The sequence below is a fragment of the Suillus paluster genome, assembly GCF_016628075.1.
Source record: "Suillus paluster strain FC165 chromosome Unknown EDB91scaffold_68, whole genome shotgun sequence".
NCBI lineage: Eukaryota > Fungi > Basidiomycota > Agaricomycetes > Boletales > Suillaceae > Suillus > Suillus paluster.
Genome location: NW_024537628.1, coordinates 1 through 13,113, shown reverse-complemented (window position 1 = coordinate 13,113; position 13,113 = coordinate 1). Strand labels below are relative to the sequence as shown.

At 46.8% G+C, this 13,113-nt stretch overlaps 2 protein-coding genes across 2 annotated transcripts; one reads left to right on the top strand and one right to left on the bottom strand.

Moving 5' to 3' along the window:
* Window positions 1-2,345: 2,345 nt before the first annotated feature.
* EDB91DRAFT_1239011 (uncharacterized protein) lies at window positions 2,346-3,651 on the top strand (the record flags this gene model as incomplete). The annotated part of the gene is made up of 12 exons (XM_041321794.1): window positions 2,346-2,388; window positions 2,438-2,480; window positions 2,532-2,604; window positions 2,663-2,712; window positions 2,760-2,783; window positions 2,837-2,873; window positions 2,922-2,974; window positions 3,024-3,106; window positions 3,156-3,264; window positions 3,312-3,383; window positions 3,439-3,535; window positions 3,586-3,651. 12 exons carry the CDS (start codon window positions 2,346-2,348, stop codon window positions 3,649-3,651), a joined length of 750 nt encoding a protein of 249 aa, XP_041173173.1.
* Window positions 3,652-11,512: 7,861 nt separating this feature from the next.
* EDB91DRAFT_1085276 (uncharacterized protein) lies at window positions 11,513-12,799 on the bottom strand (the record flags this gene model as incomplete). Its single annotated transcript, XM_041315879.1, has 6 exons — window positions 11,513-11,550; window positions 11,655-11,899; window positions 12,046-12,160; window positions 12,401-12,617; window positions 12,736-12,746; window positions 12,793-12,799. 6 exons carry the CDS (start codon window positions 12,797-12,799, stop codon window positions 11,513-11,515), a joined length of 633 nt encoding a protein of 210 aa, XP_041173172.1.
* Window positions 12,800-13,113: the final 314 nt, after the last annotated feature.

Genomic DNA, 13,113 nt, shown 5'->3' with positions numbered 1-13,113 from the left:
ACCTTCTCCCACATGAGATGTGGCAGTTAGCATTAACGTTTCTATGCCACGCTGGTGCGTACTCCTGGTGCACAGCCCTAGCACATTCAAGCCAAGCCGATGGTCTCCCAAAGTCAAACAGGCAAATATTCCGAACGGAGAAGCTGCCGGTCTTTCTTTGCCATTGAAGTCTGCAAGCGAAAGTTGTCGCTCCGCGTACTTACCTCGAATTTTCTCCACATTAGTTTTTCCCCATCGAAGATTCAAATCAAATTGGAATTCTTGGCGTCGTTTTTTTTTTTCAGGTGGTTTGATTCTTTGAATCGCGCATTAAAACTTCTACTACAAAACGAGACTAATATTACCGAAATCTCCTCACGGAGGATGAATGTTAGTCCAGCGGCTATACTAGTGTTAAAGAGTGTAGTGCATCCTGATATCTTGTCAAAGTATCGGATATCATGGTTCACCACGATGGCGCAGTAAGCAAGTTGCTTCGAGATCTCATTCAGTTAGTGTACGGTAAAGATACTGATAGTATGGTCGGGACTTTCATCGAATGCCAGAAGATCTTTCGACCTTGATAACGAGTACAACTTTTGTGTTGACGACACGTACGGCAAGTATGACTTCCTGCCTAATACCTTGCATTTCGCTGGAGCTGCAAATGAAGTTGGACTAGGAGCGAATCGAGCTTCTGAACTGTTTTGCGGGATCTTCCGTCGTGCGAGATGACCTTGTGTTTCGCAAGATTTGTGGAGCGATGTCTGCCTTTCTTGCGACTGCCTCATCTCCGTAAGTAGTGCGCAGCCCGCCACTATGTTCTCTGTTGATTCGGTCGACGGCAAATAAGCCCCATTCATTGAACCTAGATAGCTCCATCATCGCGCACCTGTCACGAGTGATCCACCTATACTTTGATCCCCGCGCTCAGAGACTGCTCATTGCCCATTACCTTTCTCCTTTCTCCCATCTTCCCACTGTCTCCTAGGACCGTTGCCACATATCAAGGGCCTGGATATCTCCAACCTCCAATGCAATGTGGCGATGGGAACTAAATACATCCCCGAGCAGGAGCTACTCAACATGAGCGTTTCCGTGTGTACATACCATGGTGCGAGTTGGCATTTTTTTAACTGCATATCCCACAGACCAAGTTGCACAGCGCCGTCGAATGCGCCCAGAGGGCATGATAAAAGATCATCTCTCGCTCATGTCGTATTAAAAATATTGTTGAGGACACATGGCGCGTCCCTCACATACAATACTTATGCTTGAATTATGCTTCGTTCGATAGCATAAAGTTAGATAGAACCTGATTCAGCCACAACCCCTGATGGCACACGCTCGTAAGTGCCGTAACCTCTTCGATATTCGATACCGTGCCGTTGCATCCTGAGTCTAACATCACGCCCTACCTCTATTTACATCCATCGTTTATCATTCTCCCATATTCACGAGTCTTACTCGGAACCGTACGCCGGCGGTCGACATTCAGCTTCCTGATCGCACACCCCGCGGCTGTTTTATTACTTCCTCGATCGGGCGGGCAAATCTCGCAAGCGAACAAATCGGAGTCAGTCAGCAGTTCTCGCTTGGTTCCCGCCGGAAAAACAACTTGACGTATACTTACACTCACCGACTGCCGAGGTGCACCCATCGTGACCGATACTTGGGTTCTTACGGCCTATACTGCCAATGTATTCGTCAGTTGTGAATAACTGGCTGCGACTCGATACGCTGCGACTGTGTGGCAAGTTGGGACATTTTCCCACCAATTCAAGATTCAAGAGCTAGTCTGACTCTTCAGCAACTGCAAGAGACGGAGACGGACACCTTGCAAGACGCCAAGATAATGTAAGGTATTCAGTCACGCTTATCTTGTTCACGATAAGTACACATCTCAGTGATTCCGTATTCTATAGAAGCTCGAGATGCGTGGCTCCGCAGGCAGTCACTGGGCTGGAGCTCTATAGTCAGCACTCAGCTTGAACGAGCGTCTTGATATCGACCAGCTTTTTTTCCAAGGGTCTTCTCACAGGAGAAGGGGGATATCATGATCACATCAAAGGGCACGAGTTCAGTGGAACGAGCCGGCACTGCGCCAACCTGTCCGAGGCAGTCGGCAGGCTACAGGATCGCCAACTTCTCATAGCTCATGCTTACAGTCAATACAATCATCACCGTGACAGCAATGAAACTTACTGAAAAGGGCAGTATCCCCATGGATCGCTGGGATTGTTGTCGAAGAGATAAAAGCACAGCCCTACTGGTATTGGTCTAACACGCTCATTTTCACTCCAACTTGACGGTCTTGGTGCCGTTCATAACCTACCAGAAGCTTAAAGTCATTTGTGAGCAGTAAGATGGTGAACTGGAAGTCGCCAGAAGAGATCGAGATGGATTCCAGTGCGTATTGATGGCATTTATTTACCTTGTTTTGCTGATTCCCACTCAGCGATCTTCCTGAAGGTTATGCATACCCTCCTTGGTCTATATGTGTGAGCCTAACTCTCGTTAAACCATTGATTACAATCTAATAGATGTATTAGATGGGAGTTCTTTGTCTCTCTGGACTTCGACTGGGCGGTCCTGACGGGCAAGACGAGGTTCCGCTGGCCACTGGTGAGGATATTCCTCTGATCCTTTGCTGAAATACATTTCTGGAACTGGCTTTCACCAGACCTTCTACTTTGCTGGACGATATCTTCTTCTTTTTGCAATGATCGGAATGTAAGTGTACCATGCTCTTGCCTCGCTGTTTCTCACTCCCCGCTTAGTGCCGTGGCCCTGGATACACCAATGTACGTCGGGACATCAATTCCTGTTGCTCCACAAACAGTTTATTTCCTGCCAGCGAAATCAATTGCCAAGCACTGTATGCCTTTAATCAGGTGAGTTCGTATTATGTGAAGAATGTCATAGAAGATCATTTTATTTAGCTAGCTGGTAATGCGGCGGTTGGACTTGCAAGCATTAACCTTTCTCTTCGAACGTGAGTCAAGGATTGATCATATCTCATGCTTGCCTTATGCTGGTTATAGGATAGCTATCTGGTCGCAAAATACCTCGATCGTTATCCTCTTAGTGTTAATCATTATCGGGCATTGGTCTCTAATTCTGCAAGGTGCCCCCCTTTCATAAGAAGTGTGAAACTTGACTGAGGATCTCTGCAGGTGTTCTCCTGACTGCTACCTGGCTTCCTGACGTCGGTTGTGCAATCACTTACAGCAATACCACCATCCTTGCCGCCACTTTCATTTATTCAATGTGCTTTGACTTTTGGTCATGTGCCTTTCCGCATATAAGCTCGCCTGGACACCTACGCGGAGCGGCACGAATGGCGCACCTACTAGACTCGTCAGAATGTTGTTCTCTGATGGCTTAATATACTTTTTCATCGCGTACGCCTGTTCATCTATTTTCCAGTTATCAAAAACACAATCCTTCCTGTTTCAGATTTGTATCCAACTTGATCGCCACCACGATGATGGTGCTCAACCTGAACGCCATCATGAGTGTCATTTTCAATGTCCCAGCTGCTATTGCTTCGACAGTGAGCCGAGTTTCATCCATATTCCTTTCCTTGCTAACCGTGGAATGCAGATCGTGGCGTCTCGTGTTGTCAGGCGACTGACCAACTTCCAGTCTTCAGGACCAGAGATAATGTAAGTGTACCTACTGTACATGGACGTGTTGGCGCCGCCACAATGTTTACTTTTTCTTTTTAGCAGCTTGCCTCTGAGAAACTCGGGTACTGCATTCATGAACACCAATGCAGGACGTTCTAACGGAGTCGCTGCACCAAATACTACTGGTATTCATGTTGAGGTGGGCAGTACGCTCACGTAGTCCCTTCCTTTCCTCATCGACAGTCACTGCACAGATGGATGCTTTTACGCAGGCGGCGGATATTGACCTTGAAGGATATCATGACGCCCGTCGCGCCACATCTTCAGCAGCCAGCTACAGCGAGGACCATAAGCCTGTTCATGTGATTTGACGTAAGACCGCGTCGCCTGGACGTGTTTAATACAGGCAGTCTCGTGAGATACTTTTGAATTAGGTTTTCATCTAGACGACTATTAATTCCAGTTGTTGATTGTCTGCCACATAGCATAGCATATAGTATTTAAAAAGTACTATGTTTTTCACCGATAACAATGAGATACCAGGTACACCGTGACGAGCTCGATCTTCTTTTTAAGTCTCTTTGGATAGCTCGCATTTAGCCCCTCATAGTAGAGTGACTCTACTTGTACAGGCACCCTGAGGCTCCGTGCGCAAGGTTATCTCCGTTTTCCTTTTCTTTGTACATGGTGAGTCAAGATTCATCCGAGGCCGAGTGGGCGTATCTAATCCCATCATGGTTTATTTACAGTGCAATCGATACACATGCGAATGGCAGTGTCCTTCAGGATCTCTATGCTGCCAGTGAGGTGACACTCTTCAAGGATGGCAGATTCAAGCCCATTCTGCCCCTCATTTCAAACACCTTTATCAATTCAGGGATATCTCCGTGATACGACGTGGCACAACCAGACCTCCTTCGCTGATAGGGCTGATTTACACACGCTCAAGGAACGCAGGGCAGGCATCTGTCCAAGGAGTTATGTGAAGAATGATGAGTCTCCTGAACCGTATGTCTCCTGTAGTGTCGCATCTGTCACAGCATTAAGACGAAGTGCCTTGCAGACAGATGCCGCATCATTAGATATGATCAAGCCGCCTGGAGATAATGTGTATTGCAAGACCGTGTGCCAATTCGGGTTCCAGCAGGTACTGTACAAGTTGCAGAATGGATTGGTGTCTCAGGAAGACTCTGCCTCGGCCAGCCGTTGTTACGGCTGTGCTTATCTTGCTTCTTTTTCCCTTGATACACGCTTACTACGCATGTCTCTTATCATGCTATATTTAGTTCGGTATTACTCAGACGCCTCATTGCTTACGCATGTGCTTACTGATACATACCTATTATTACGTCACACCCTGTACCCAGTATACTATATAAACCCTGGCTAGGTGATGCTGATTCTTCAGCTTAACCTACGCTGGTTTTCCTCTGAACATCTGACTTGATTCTAAGTTACCTCTTTGGTACTTAGCCTTGACTTGACTTAGGACGTTCTTAAGACTGTTGTCTTGAACGTATCGACAGACCTTTGGTCTTATTGGTTATTGTTTTGCCTGCGTTATACTTCGGCGTAACAAAAGGTTAAGCTCTATCACAAGACGGCGCTACCCTAGTAGTCGCCACGATACACCGTGGCTTATCGCGACCAACGACAGTACTCCTCAGAGTCTGAACACAAAGAAGAACATTTCTCTCCACCAGGATCTCCTATCCAACAGGATAACAACGAATATATTGACGGATACAGACCAGATCAACCAGGTCCATCGAACCCACCACCACCACCTCAGACTCCATCTGAACCCATACCTAGAAAGAAAATGGGAGAACTCAACTTGAACAGACCGGCAAACTTTGACGGATCGCAGAAACAGGCGAAAGCCTGGTGGACGACCATGTCCACCTATATAACCATCAATAAAGACGTATACGACAACCATGAAAAATGCATCGCATTCGCAACGTCTTTTATGACCAAGGGACACGCCCAACAATGGGCCACCGGATGGATTAATAGGAAACACGACACCGCTACCCCAATGGGGAAATGGGATGAATTCATTACCGAGTTCAAATCGGTATTCTTCCCTAAGAACGACACACTTACCGCTGTCAACGTAATGATGAAAGCAAAGCAAACTTCCACAATCTCAGTGTATATCGCTTACTTCAAGAGAATCTCGGCAGAAGCCCGATGCACAGATTCGGACGTCGAAACAACATGTTTCAGACAAGGACTTAGAAAGGAAGTCCAAGAAGCAATTCTCATGAGAGAAAAGATGCCCAACAATATCAAGGACTGGATTGATGCCGCGAGAGAATACGAATCCAGAAGGCTTCTTATGAGTTCTGCAGGAGGCTTCACGAAGAAGAACGACCCATATGCGATGGATATAGACAAGATCGACATCGACGATGAAGAAGATGCCACTCCAGTGCGCAACGCGTGGCTCTCACGTTCTGAACAGGACAGACGTTGCAAGCTTGGACTCTGCTTTAAGTGCGGAAAGAAGGGACTTATGAAAGATTGCCCAAACCATAGAGAATCCGCTCCCGGTTGGCAAAAACCAGCCGGACGACCAGTCCGTGAGACCAAGATCGAACAAGACGATCAAGACGCAGAGTATCAGGAATTCCTTGCTTGGAAAGCTTGGAAAGCATCTAAGACACCTTCTTCTTCTAAGAAGGATTTCTAAATGGGGAGACCGGACCGGTGTCGGAAACCCCTAGTACATCTATCGGACTCATTGTATCTTCTGTAGGCGATTCAAATTCTATGCGCATTCCTATTTCGATCGAATCCTGCAAGTCCGATAAAACCGCCGAAGCAGCTGCCCTAATTGACTCGGGCGCCGCTGGAACCTTCATTGACTGGAAATACATACGAAAAAACAATTTCTCAACTCACAATCTCTCTTCACAAATCGAAGTCCGGAACGTGGATGGAACGAAGAACAAAGCAGGAACTATTAGTAAAGCCTGCAACCTTTTCTTCTCAGCAGGTGGCCGAACCATGTTCGCTACCTTCCTTATCACCTCTTTAGGAGGCGAAGACATCATCCTCGGACTTCCCTGGCTCAAGAACGAAAATCCAAATATAGACTGGGCTAAAAGCGAAATTTCGCTAGAAGAAGACCCAATCATGATCCAGACTCTTATCTCCGATAGAAACAAACATGCTTCCATGCAACCAAGGATAGAAGAAGTCGAAGACGAAGAAGCATATACATCCTCGGAAGATATTCCCGAGGAACAACCGGAACTTCTACCCGAAGAAGAACAAGAACAAGAAGAAATAATAGAAGAACTACAAGATGACGAAGTTCTTATCACTTACGTTAAAGGAGAAGCATTCGTGGGAATGTACGAGAAAATCGATTTCAACTCACCACTTACACAAGAACACATCCCCACCACATTCTCCTTCCTATCCCGAATGAACAGAATCTCTAAAATCCCCAACTCTGCTCGATTCATGTTCACTCCTCTTCCGGTACAAAAGGCTGCCAATGTCGCTCAACAATTAGCACAAGAAGCATACGCAAAGGAAAAGCCAAAGACCTTTGAAGAGCTTGTACCTGAAGTCTTTCACATGTACAAAGATGTCTTCGACAAAACAGCTATGGATACTCTACCCCCGTCTCGACCCTTTGACCACAAAATAAAACTAAAACCAGACTTCGAACCACGCTCTTGCAAAATCTACCCATTGTCCGCACCGGAAGGAAAGGCAATGAACAAGTTCATAGATGAACATCTGGCTAAAGGAACCATTGTACCGTCTCAATCCCCACAAGCATCTCCTTTCTTCTTCGTAGGAAAGAAAGACGGATCTCTTCGACCATGCCAGGACTATAGAAGACTCAACGATGCAACCGTGAAGGATGCCTATCCCTTACCCCATATTCCCGACCTCATCGACAAACTCAAAGGCGCGACAATCTTCACGAAAATGGATGTACACGCAGGATATAACAATGTTCGTATCCATGGGCCGGATAGATGGAAAGCCGCATTCAAAACATCTAGAGGACTCTTCGAACCAACGGTCATGTTCTTCGGTCTATGCAATGCTCCTGCAACGTTCCAAGCAATGATGAACGATATCTTCTCTGACATGATAGACGAAGGTTGGATGGTCATTTATATGGACAATATCTTAATCTTCTCCAAAGACCTCGAATCCCATCATGAACGAACAATGCGAGTACTACAACAACTTCGTGACCACCAACTCTCTCTCAAACCCGAAAAATGTGTCTTCAACACCACCGAAGTCGAATATTTTGGCCTCCTCATCCGTCCTGGACAAATCTGCATGGATAAAGTCAAACTAGATGGAGTCGTCAAATGGGAACAACCCACAACGGTCAAACATGTTCGATCATTCCTTGGATTCGCTAACTTCTATCGCCGATTCATTGCTGATTATTCTACTATCGCACGACCACTCATTGACCTTACAAAGAAAGACATCATCTTTGATTGGTCCCTAGCATGCGATAAGGCGTTTAACGACCTGAAGAACCGATTCCTCTCTGCTCCTGTACTTTCCATCCCTGACAAAGACGCACCATTCGCAATCGCTGTTGACGCATCTCTCTATGCTACCGGTGGAGTGCTCCTTCAAAAGGACTCCAATGGTGACTGGCACCCTTGTTCCTACCTTTCACAAACCTTCTCCCCGGCTGAACGGAACTATCAAATCTTCGATCGAGAACTTTTGGCCATCATACGAGTGTTGGAAGCTTGGCGTCACTACCTTGAAGGTTCCCCATTCCCAGTCCTTGTCATGACAGACCACAAGAACTTGACTTACTTCCGCCAAGCCCAACAGCTTAATCGTCGACAAGCTCATTGGCTCCTATTCCTTTCTCGATTTGATCTTCAGCTCCAACACGTCCCCGGCAAAGACCTTTCCATTCCTGACTCCCTATCCCGCAGACCTGATCATATTCCTATTGACGCTAAGGACAATTCCGATGTCACAGTCCTCCCTGACGGACTATTCATTAACCTCATCGACAGTTCCATGCAGGAGAAACTCCGCATTTCCTCCTCAGTAGATCCCGTAGTTCAACAAACTATCGACGCCCTTTCTAATCCCACCCTACCCCTCCCTATGAAATCAGCACTCTCTGACTGGACATTTTCCGATGCTATTCTTACCTTCAAAGGACGAAACTACGTTCCCCCGGGTCCTTTACGAAAAGAACTGATCTCTTTACATCACAATTCCCCCACTGCCGGCCACCCTGGTCGCTTTAAGACTCAAGAAATCCTCTCTCGTGACTACTGGTGGCCTGGCCTTCCCACCTTCGTTCGCAAATATGTCGAAGGTTGTGCCATCTGTCAGCAGAATAAGGTCAACACTCATCCTACACGGCCGCCACTTTGTCCTATTCCCGCCCCCACTTCATCCCGCCCCTTTGCCCAATGCTCTGTTGACCTCATCGTAGACCTACCTCCATCACATGGTTTCGATTCTATCATGGTCGTGGTAGACCATGGGCTTACGAAGGGGGTGGTGCTCACGCCTTGCAACAAGACGATCGATGCAGAAGGAGTCACCGACATATTCTTTAATCGCGTCTATACACGCTTCGGACTCTATGACAAGATCATCTCTGACAGAGGACCTCAGTTTGCAGCTAAATTCGCACAAGAACTGGGACGACTTCTTGGATATAAAATCGCTCTTTCCACTGCATTCCATCCTCAGACTGATGGAGAAACTGAACGAGTAAATCAAGAACTAGAAGTGTACCTCCGCATATTCTGTGCAAACGACCAAACCTCATGGTCAGAAAAACTTCCCATGGCAGAGTTTGTACATAACTCCCATCATCACTCCGCACGCAATGCTTCCCCATTCTATCTCATGATGGGATATCACCCTCAAGCACTACCATTGGCTACTGAGAAATCGGATCTTCCAGCCATCGAAGCGAGGATATCAGAACTCCAGAAAGCTCGAGAAGAAGCCTTATCTTCACATGAACTCGCTAGACAAACCATGAGGCAAAGAATCACCCGATCATTCACACCCTTAAGAAAGGCGACAAGGTTTGGCTAGAAGCAAAGAACCTTCATCTCAATTACCCCAATAGGAAATTAGCACCCAAGAGAGAAGGACCTTTCACTATCTCGGAAGTACTCGGACCAGTCACATACCGCCTAAAGCTTCCGAGCCAATGGCATGTTCATCCGGTATTCCACGCAGCACTTCTTACCCCTTATCATGAGAATGAAGAACACGGTCCTAATTTCCCATCGCCACCTCCTGACCTAATTGACGGAGAAGAAGAACACGAGGTAGAAGCCATCCTCGGACATAAAGGAACGCTCTCACGACGACGCTTCCTTGTCAAATGGAAAGGTTACCCATCGGCCGACAATGAATGGTTATCGGAGTCTGATTTAGCCAACTCCGCTGAAATCTTGAACAGATATAAGCAGGCACATCAACTCATTCCCCTCTCAACTCGAACTATCATCACTAAACCATTCAGACCATGCCCTCTACTGGTGGACGTAACTACATCTCCTCTAACGACGAGGATATAAACATCGTCATCACGCACAACAGCGCCCCGAACGTTCCTATCCCAAATCTTAGATTCCCCGTCTTCTCTCCTCGTCCTCATTACATGACCATCAGTCAGAGGAACTCCCCAGAACCTCCTCGTCCTACGTCTCCTCTGCCTCCATCGGGACAATCGTCCCCTTACCAAATATTTAACGAACCTGTCATTCCGACGTTCATCGACACGCCAGCTAGCCCCATTACCATCCGCACTCATGAGCGTGTTGCAGCTCGTAGACGAGCAGCTCCTTGGAGAGTAGCAACTGACCCCTACCTGTCCGATCTTGAAGATCGTCGACTTCGTCGTAGAATCATGTTGTCGTCCAAACTCTTCAAAAACCCTATCAAAGACGCCATCGATACCAACCCCGCTCTCAACGCTCTCTACGACCTCTACCGCCTCGGAGATCGTCTCGAGAACACCTTGGAAAGGCACAATGCCGAGTACAGAGAAGACGAACTCTTCTCCCTTGATTATAGTATCCGAGACATCAAGGAAAAGCTTCAACAATTGACGTTGATTCTTATGGAGGAAAGAGGTTTCTTTGAGGCCCTAGATGGGCTTGGCAGCACTGAGGACAATCGGCGTCATGCTCTTGAATGAAAGTCTGGGACTTTCCACATAAGAAGGGGGTGATGTTACGGCTGTGCTTATCTTGCTTCTTTTTCCCTTGATACACACTTACTACGCATGTCTCTTATCATGCTATATTTAGTTCGGTATTACTCAGACGCCTCATTGCTTACGCATGTGCTTACTGATACATACCTATTATTACGTCACACCCTGTACCCAGTATACTATATAAACCCTGGCTAGGTGACGCTGATTCTTCAGCTTAACCTACACTGGTTTTCCTCTGAACATCTGACTTGATTCCAAGTTACCTCTTCGGTACTTAGCCTTGACTTGACTTAGGACGTTCTTAAGACTGTTGTCTTGAACGTATCGACAGACCTTTGGTCTTATTGGTTATTGTTTTGCCTGCGTTATACTTCGGCGTAACAGCCGTATGTCCAGTGATGGCGATACTTGTCTGGGAGTTTAACTGATGAAGAGTCGATGCGGTAGTTGCAAGTTTGCATTTATCTCTTCTGCAATTTGTGCGTGCAGTGTAGACACAGCTGCAAGTAGAACAGGAAGGTCGGTCATGGTGTTCACCCGCAAGCTGAAAATGACTGTGAGCGCCTTTACGTAGGGCGCCCAAATCTGCTGAAGGACTTCAGAGCAGTCCGATGTGGTACACCCTAGCCTGAGACTAGTCAGGGACGGTAGAGTTATAATGGGCAAGGCAAGCATCACAGAAAGACCTTTAATGTCCAGCCCAAGGGTTTGCAGATGCAACAATCCCTGGAGAACATTGACAAATCTGGAATCATGTAGTGTGTGCATTTCTATGTGGAGGAGATATTTGATCATGGTCACATCCACGCCTTCAAGCATCACATGTTTACCCAGGATGAGTTCACGTAATGCTGGGGTTATGAATTTGGCTAGGGTATGATATGGCAAAGTTGTGGGTACGTAAAAGCTGCCAGGGGTGTTGACGAGTGCAATGGCTTCCAGAACAGAACCGGGGCCAGGAGCACATCCCAGGATAAACTCGAGTTCCCCGGGCTGCATAGTCGTGGAAATGATGAGGACGTGGGTGTGGACTAGATGCCCCATCGCCAACTGGAAGGCCTCAACTACAGAATTACTGTAGCCACATATCACGAGCGTCGATGGGGCTCCCTTAGATCTGGCCAGCATTTCCCTTGTCCACTCGTTGCCGAGCAGCGATGGGGCAACATAGGTCCACAAGGTGGGGCAAGCGAGGGCGATGGCACGCCACCAGTGGCACACCTGTCTGATGATTGTGATGTCCACGTCAAATTTGCTTGGAAATACCAATCCATGCCAGCACCCTTATGCAAGTCTCGTGCGGGTCTCAGCATGTAGAAGATTTGTTCCAGAACTTCTGTTGGAAAGGAGGTAGGAGCAAGGCTATTCAGCTTAGAATAGACCACAGCAAGATTTGTCTTGAGAACGCAAGCCTCTTCTAGCAATTGCTCTTTTCCAGAATTCGATGGTACAGTCTGCTAGGATGCCCCGGCACCACTGCGCTGCCTTTTACCAGCAGGTGGGTTCATTTGAACTGCTAAGCCGGACCTATTTATCTAGCTCTCAACTTGGGCAAGGATCAGAAGCACGGACTCACTACAGTTGCGGACAACCAAACACCACCAATTTGGTAGCCGTCCAGCGTGAATTTTTGGTGCCAAACCAAGGCCAGATCTGGATTCAGGGAGTGAAAATACGTCTAAAAACAATGGTCCGAAGTTTTTCCCACGAGGTTTTTGGCCCGCCAAATTTTTGGACAATTTGAAAGACATTGTGTACCCCTTTTGGGTGTCTGAGACACCATTTTGGGGGCCCTATATCACCAAGATCAACAAATCATTCTAATTTAGCTATGTAGACTTTATTGGGTATGATTTCGCCCATTCGCGGCCCAACTGACAGAAGTTCGGGAGTATTTACCTCAACACTTACCATTTTTAACGCTAGAACGGCTCGATATTTTTGTAATATTTCAATGGAATCACGCACAGGACATCGAAAGGAAGCGATTGCCATATTTTTCGAGATTTTAGCAATTTATTTATGGTACCGCCAAAAATTTGCCCTAAAAAATCCTCAAATGAGAGTTTTTGGACAATCTGCTCGTGCAAATGCATTGCACTGGTCCTCAATAAACATATTCTGCACCAAAAATGGGTTTCCGGTTATTTGTGGCACCAGGAAAAATCAGTCTTTGGCGTCGTCCAAATTTGCTGACTTTGCCTGTCCGCAACTGTATGTACAATCCAAAAGTTGTATTAGTAGGCTTCGGAGATCTGAGACAGCCTGAGAGCCATGGAACAGTTCGAA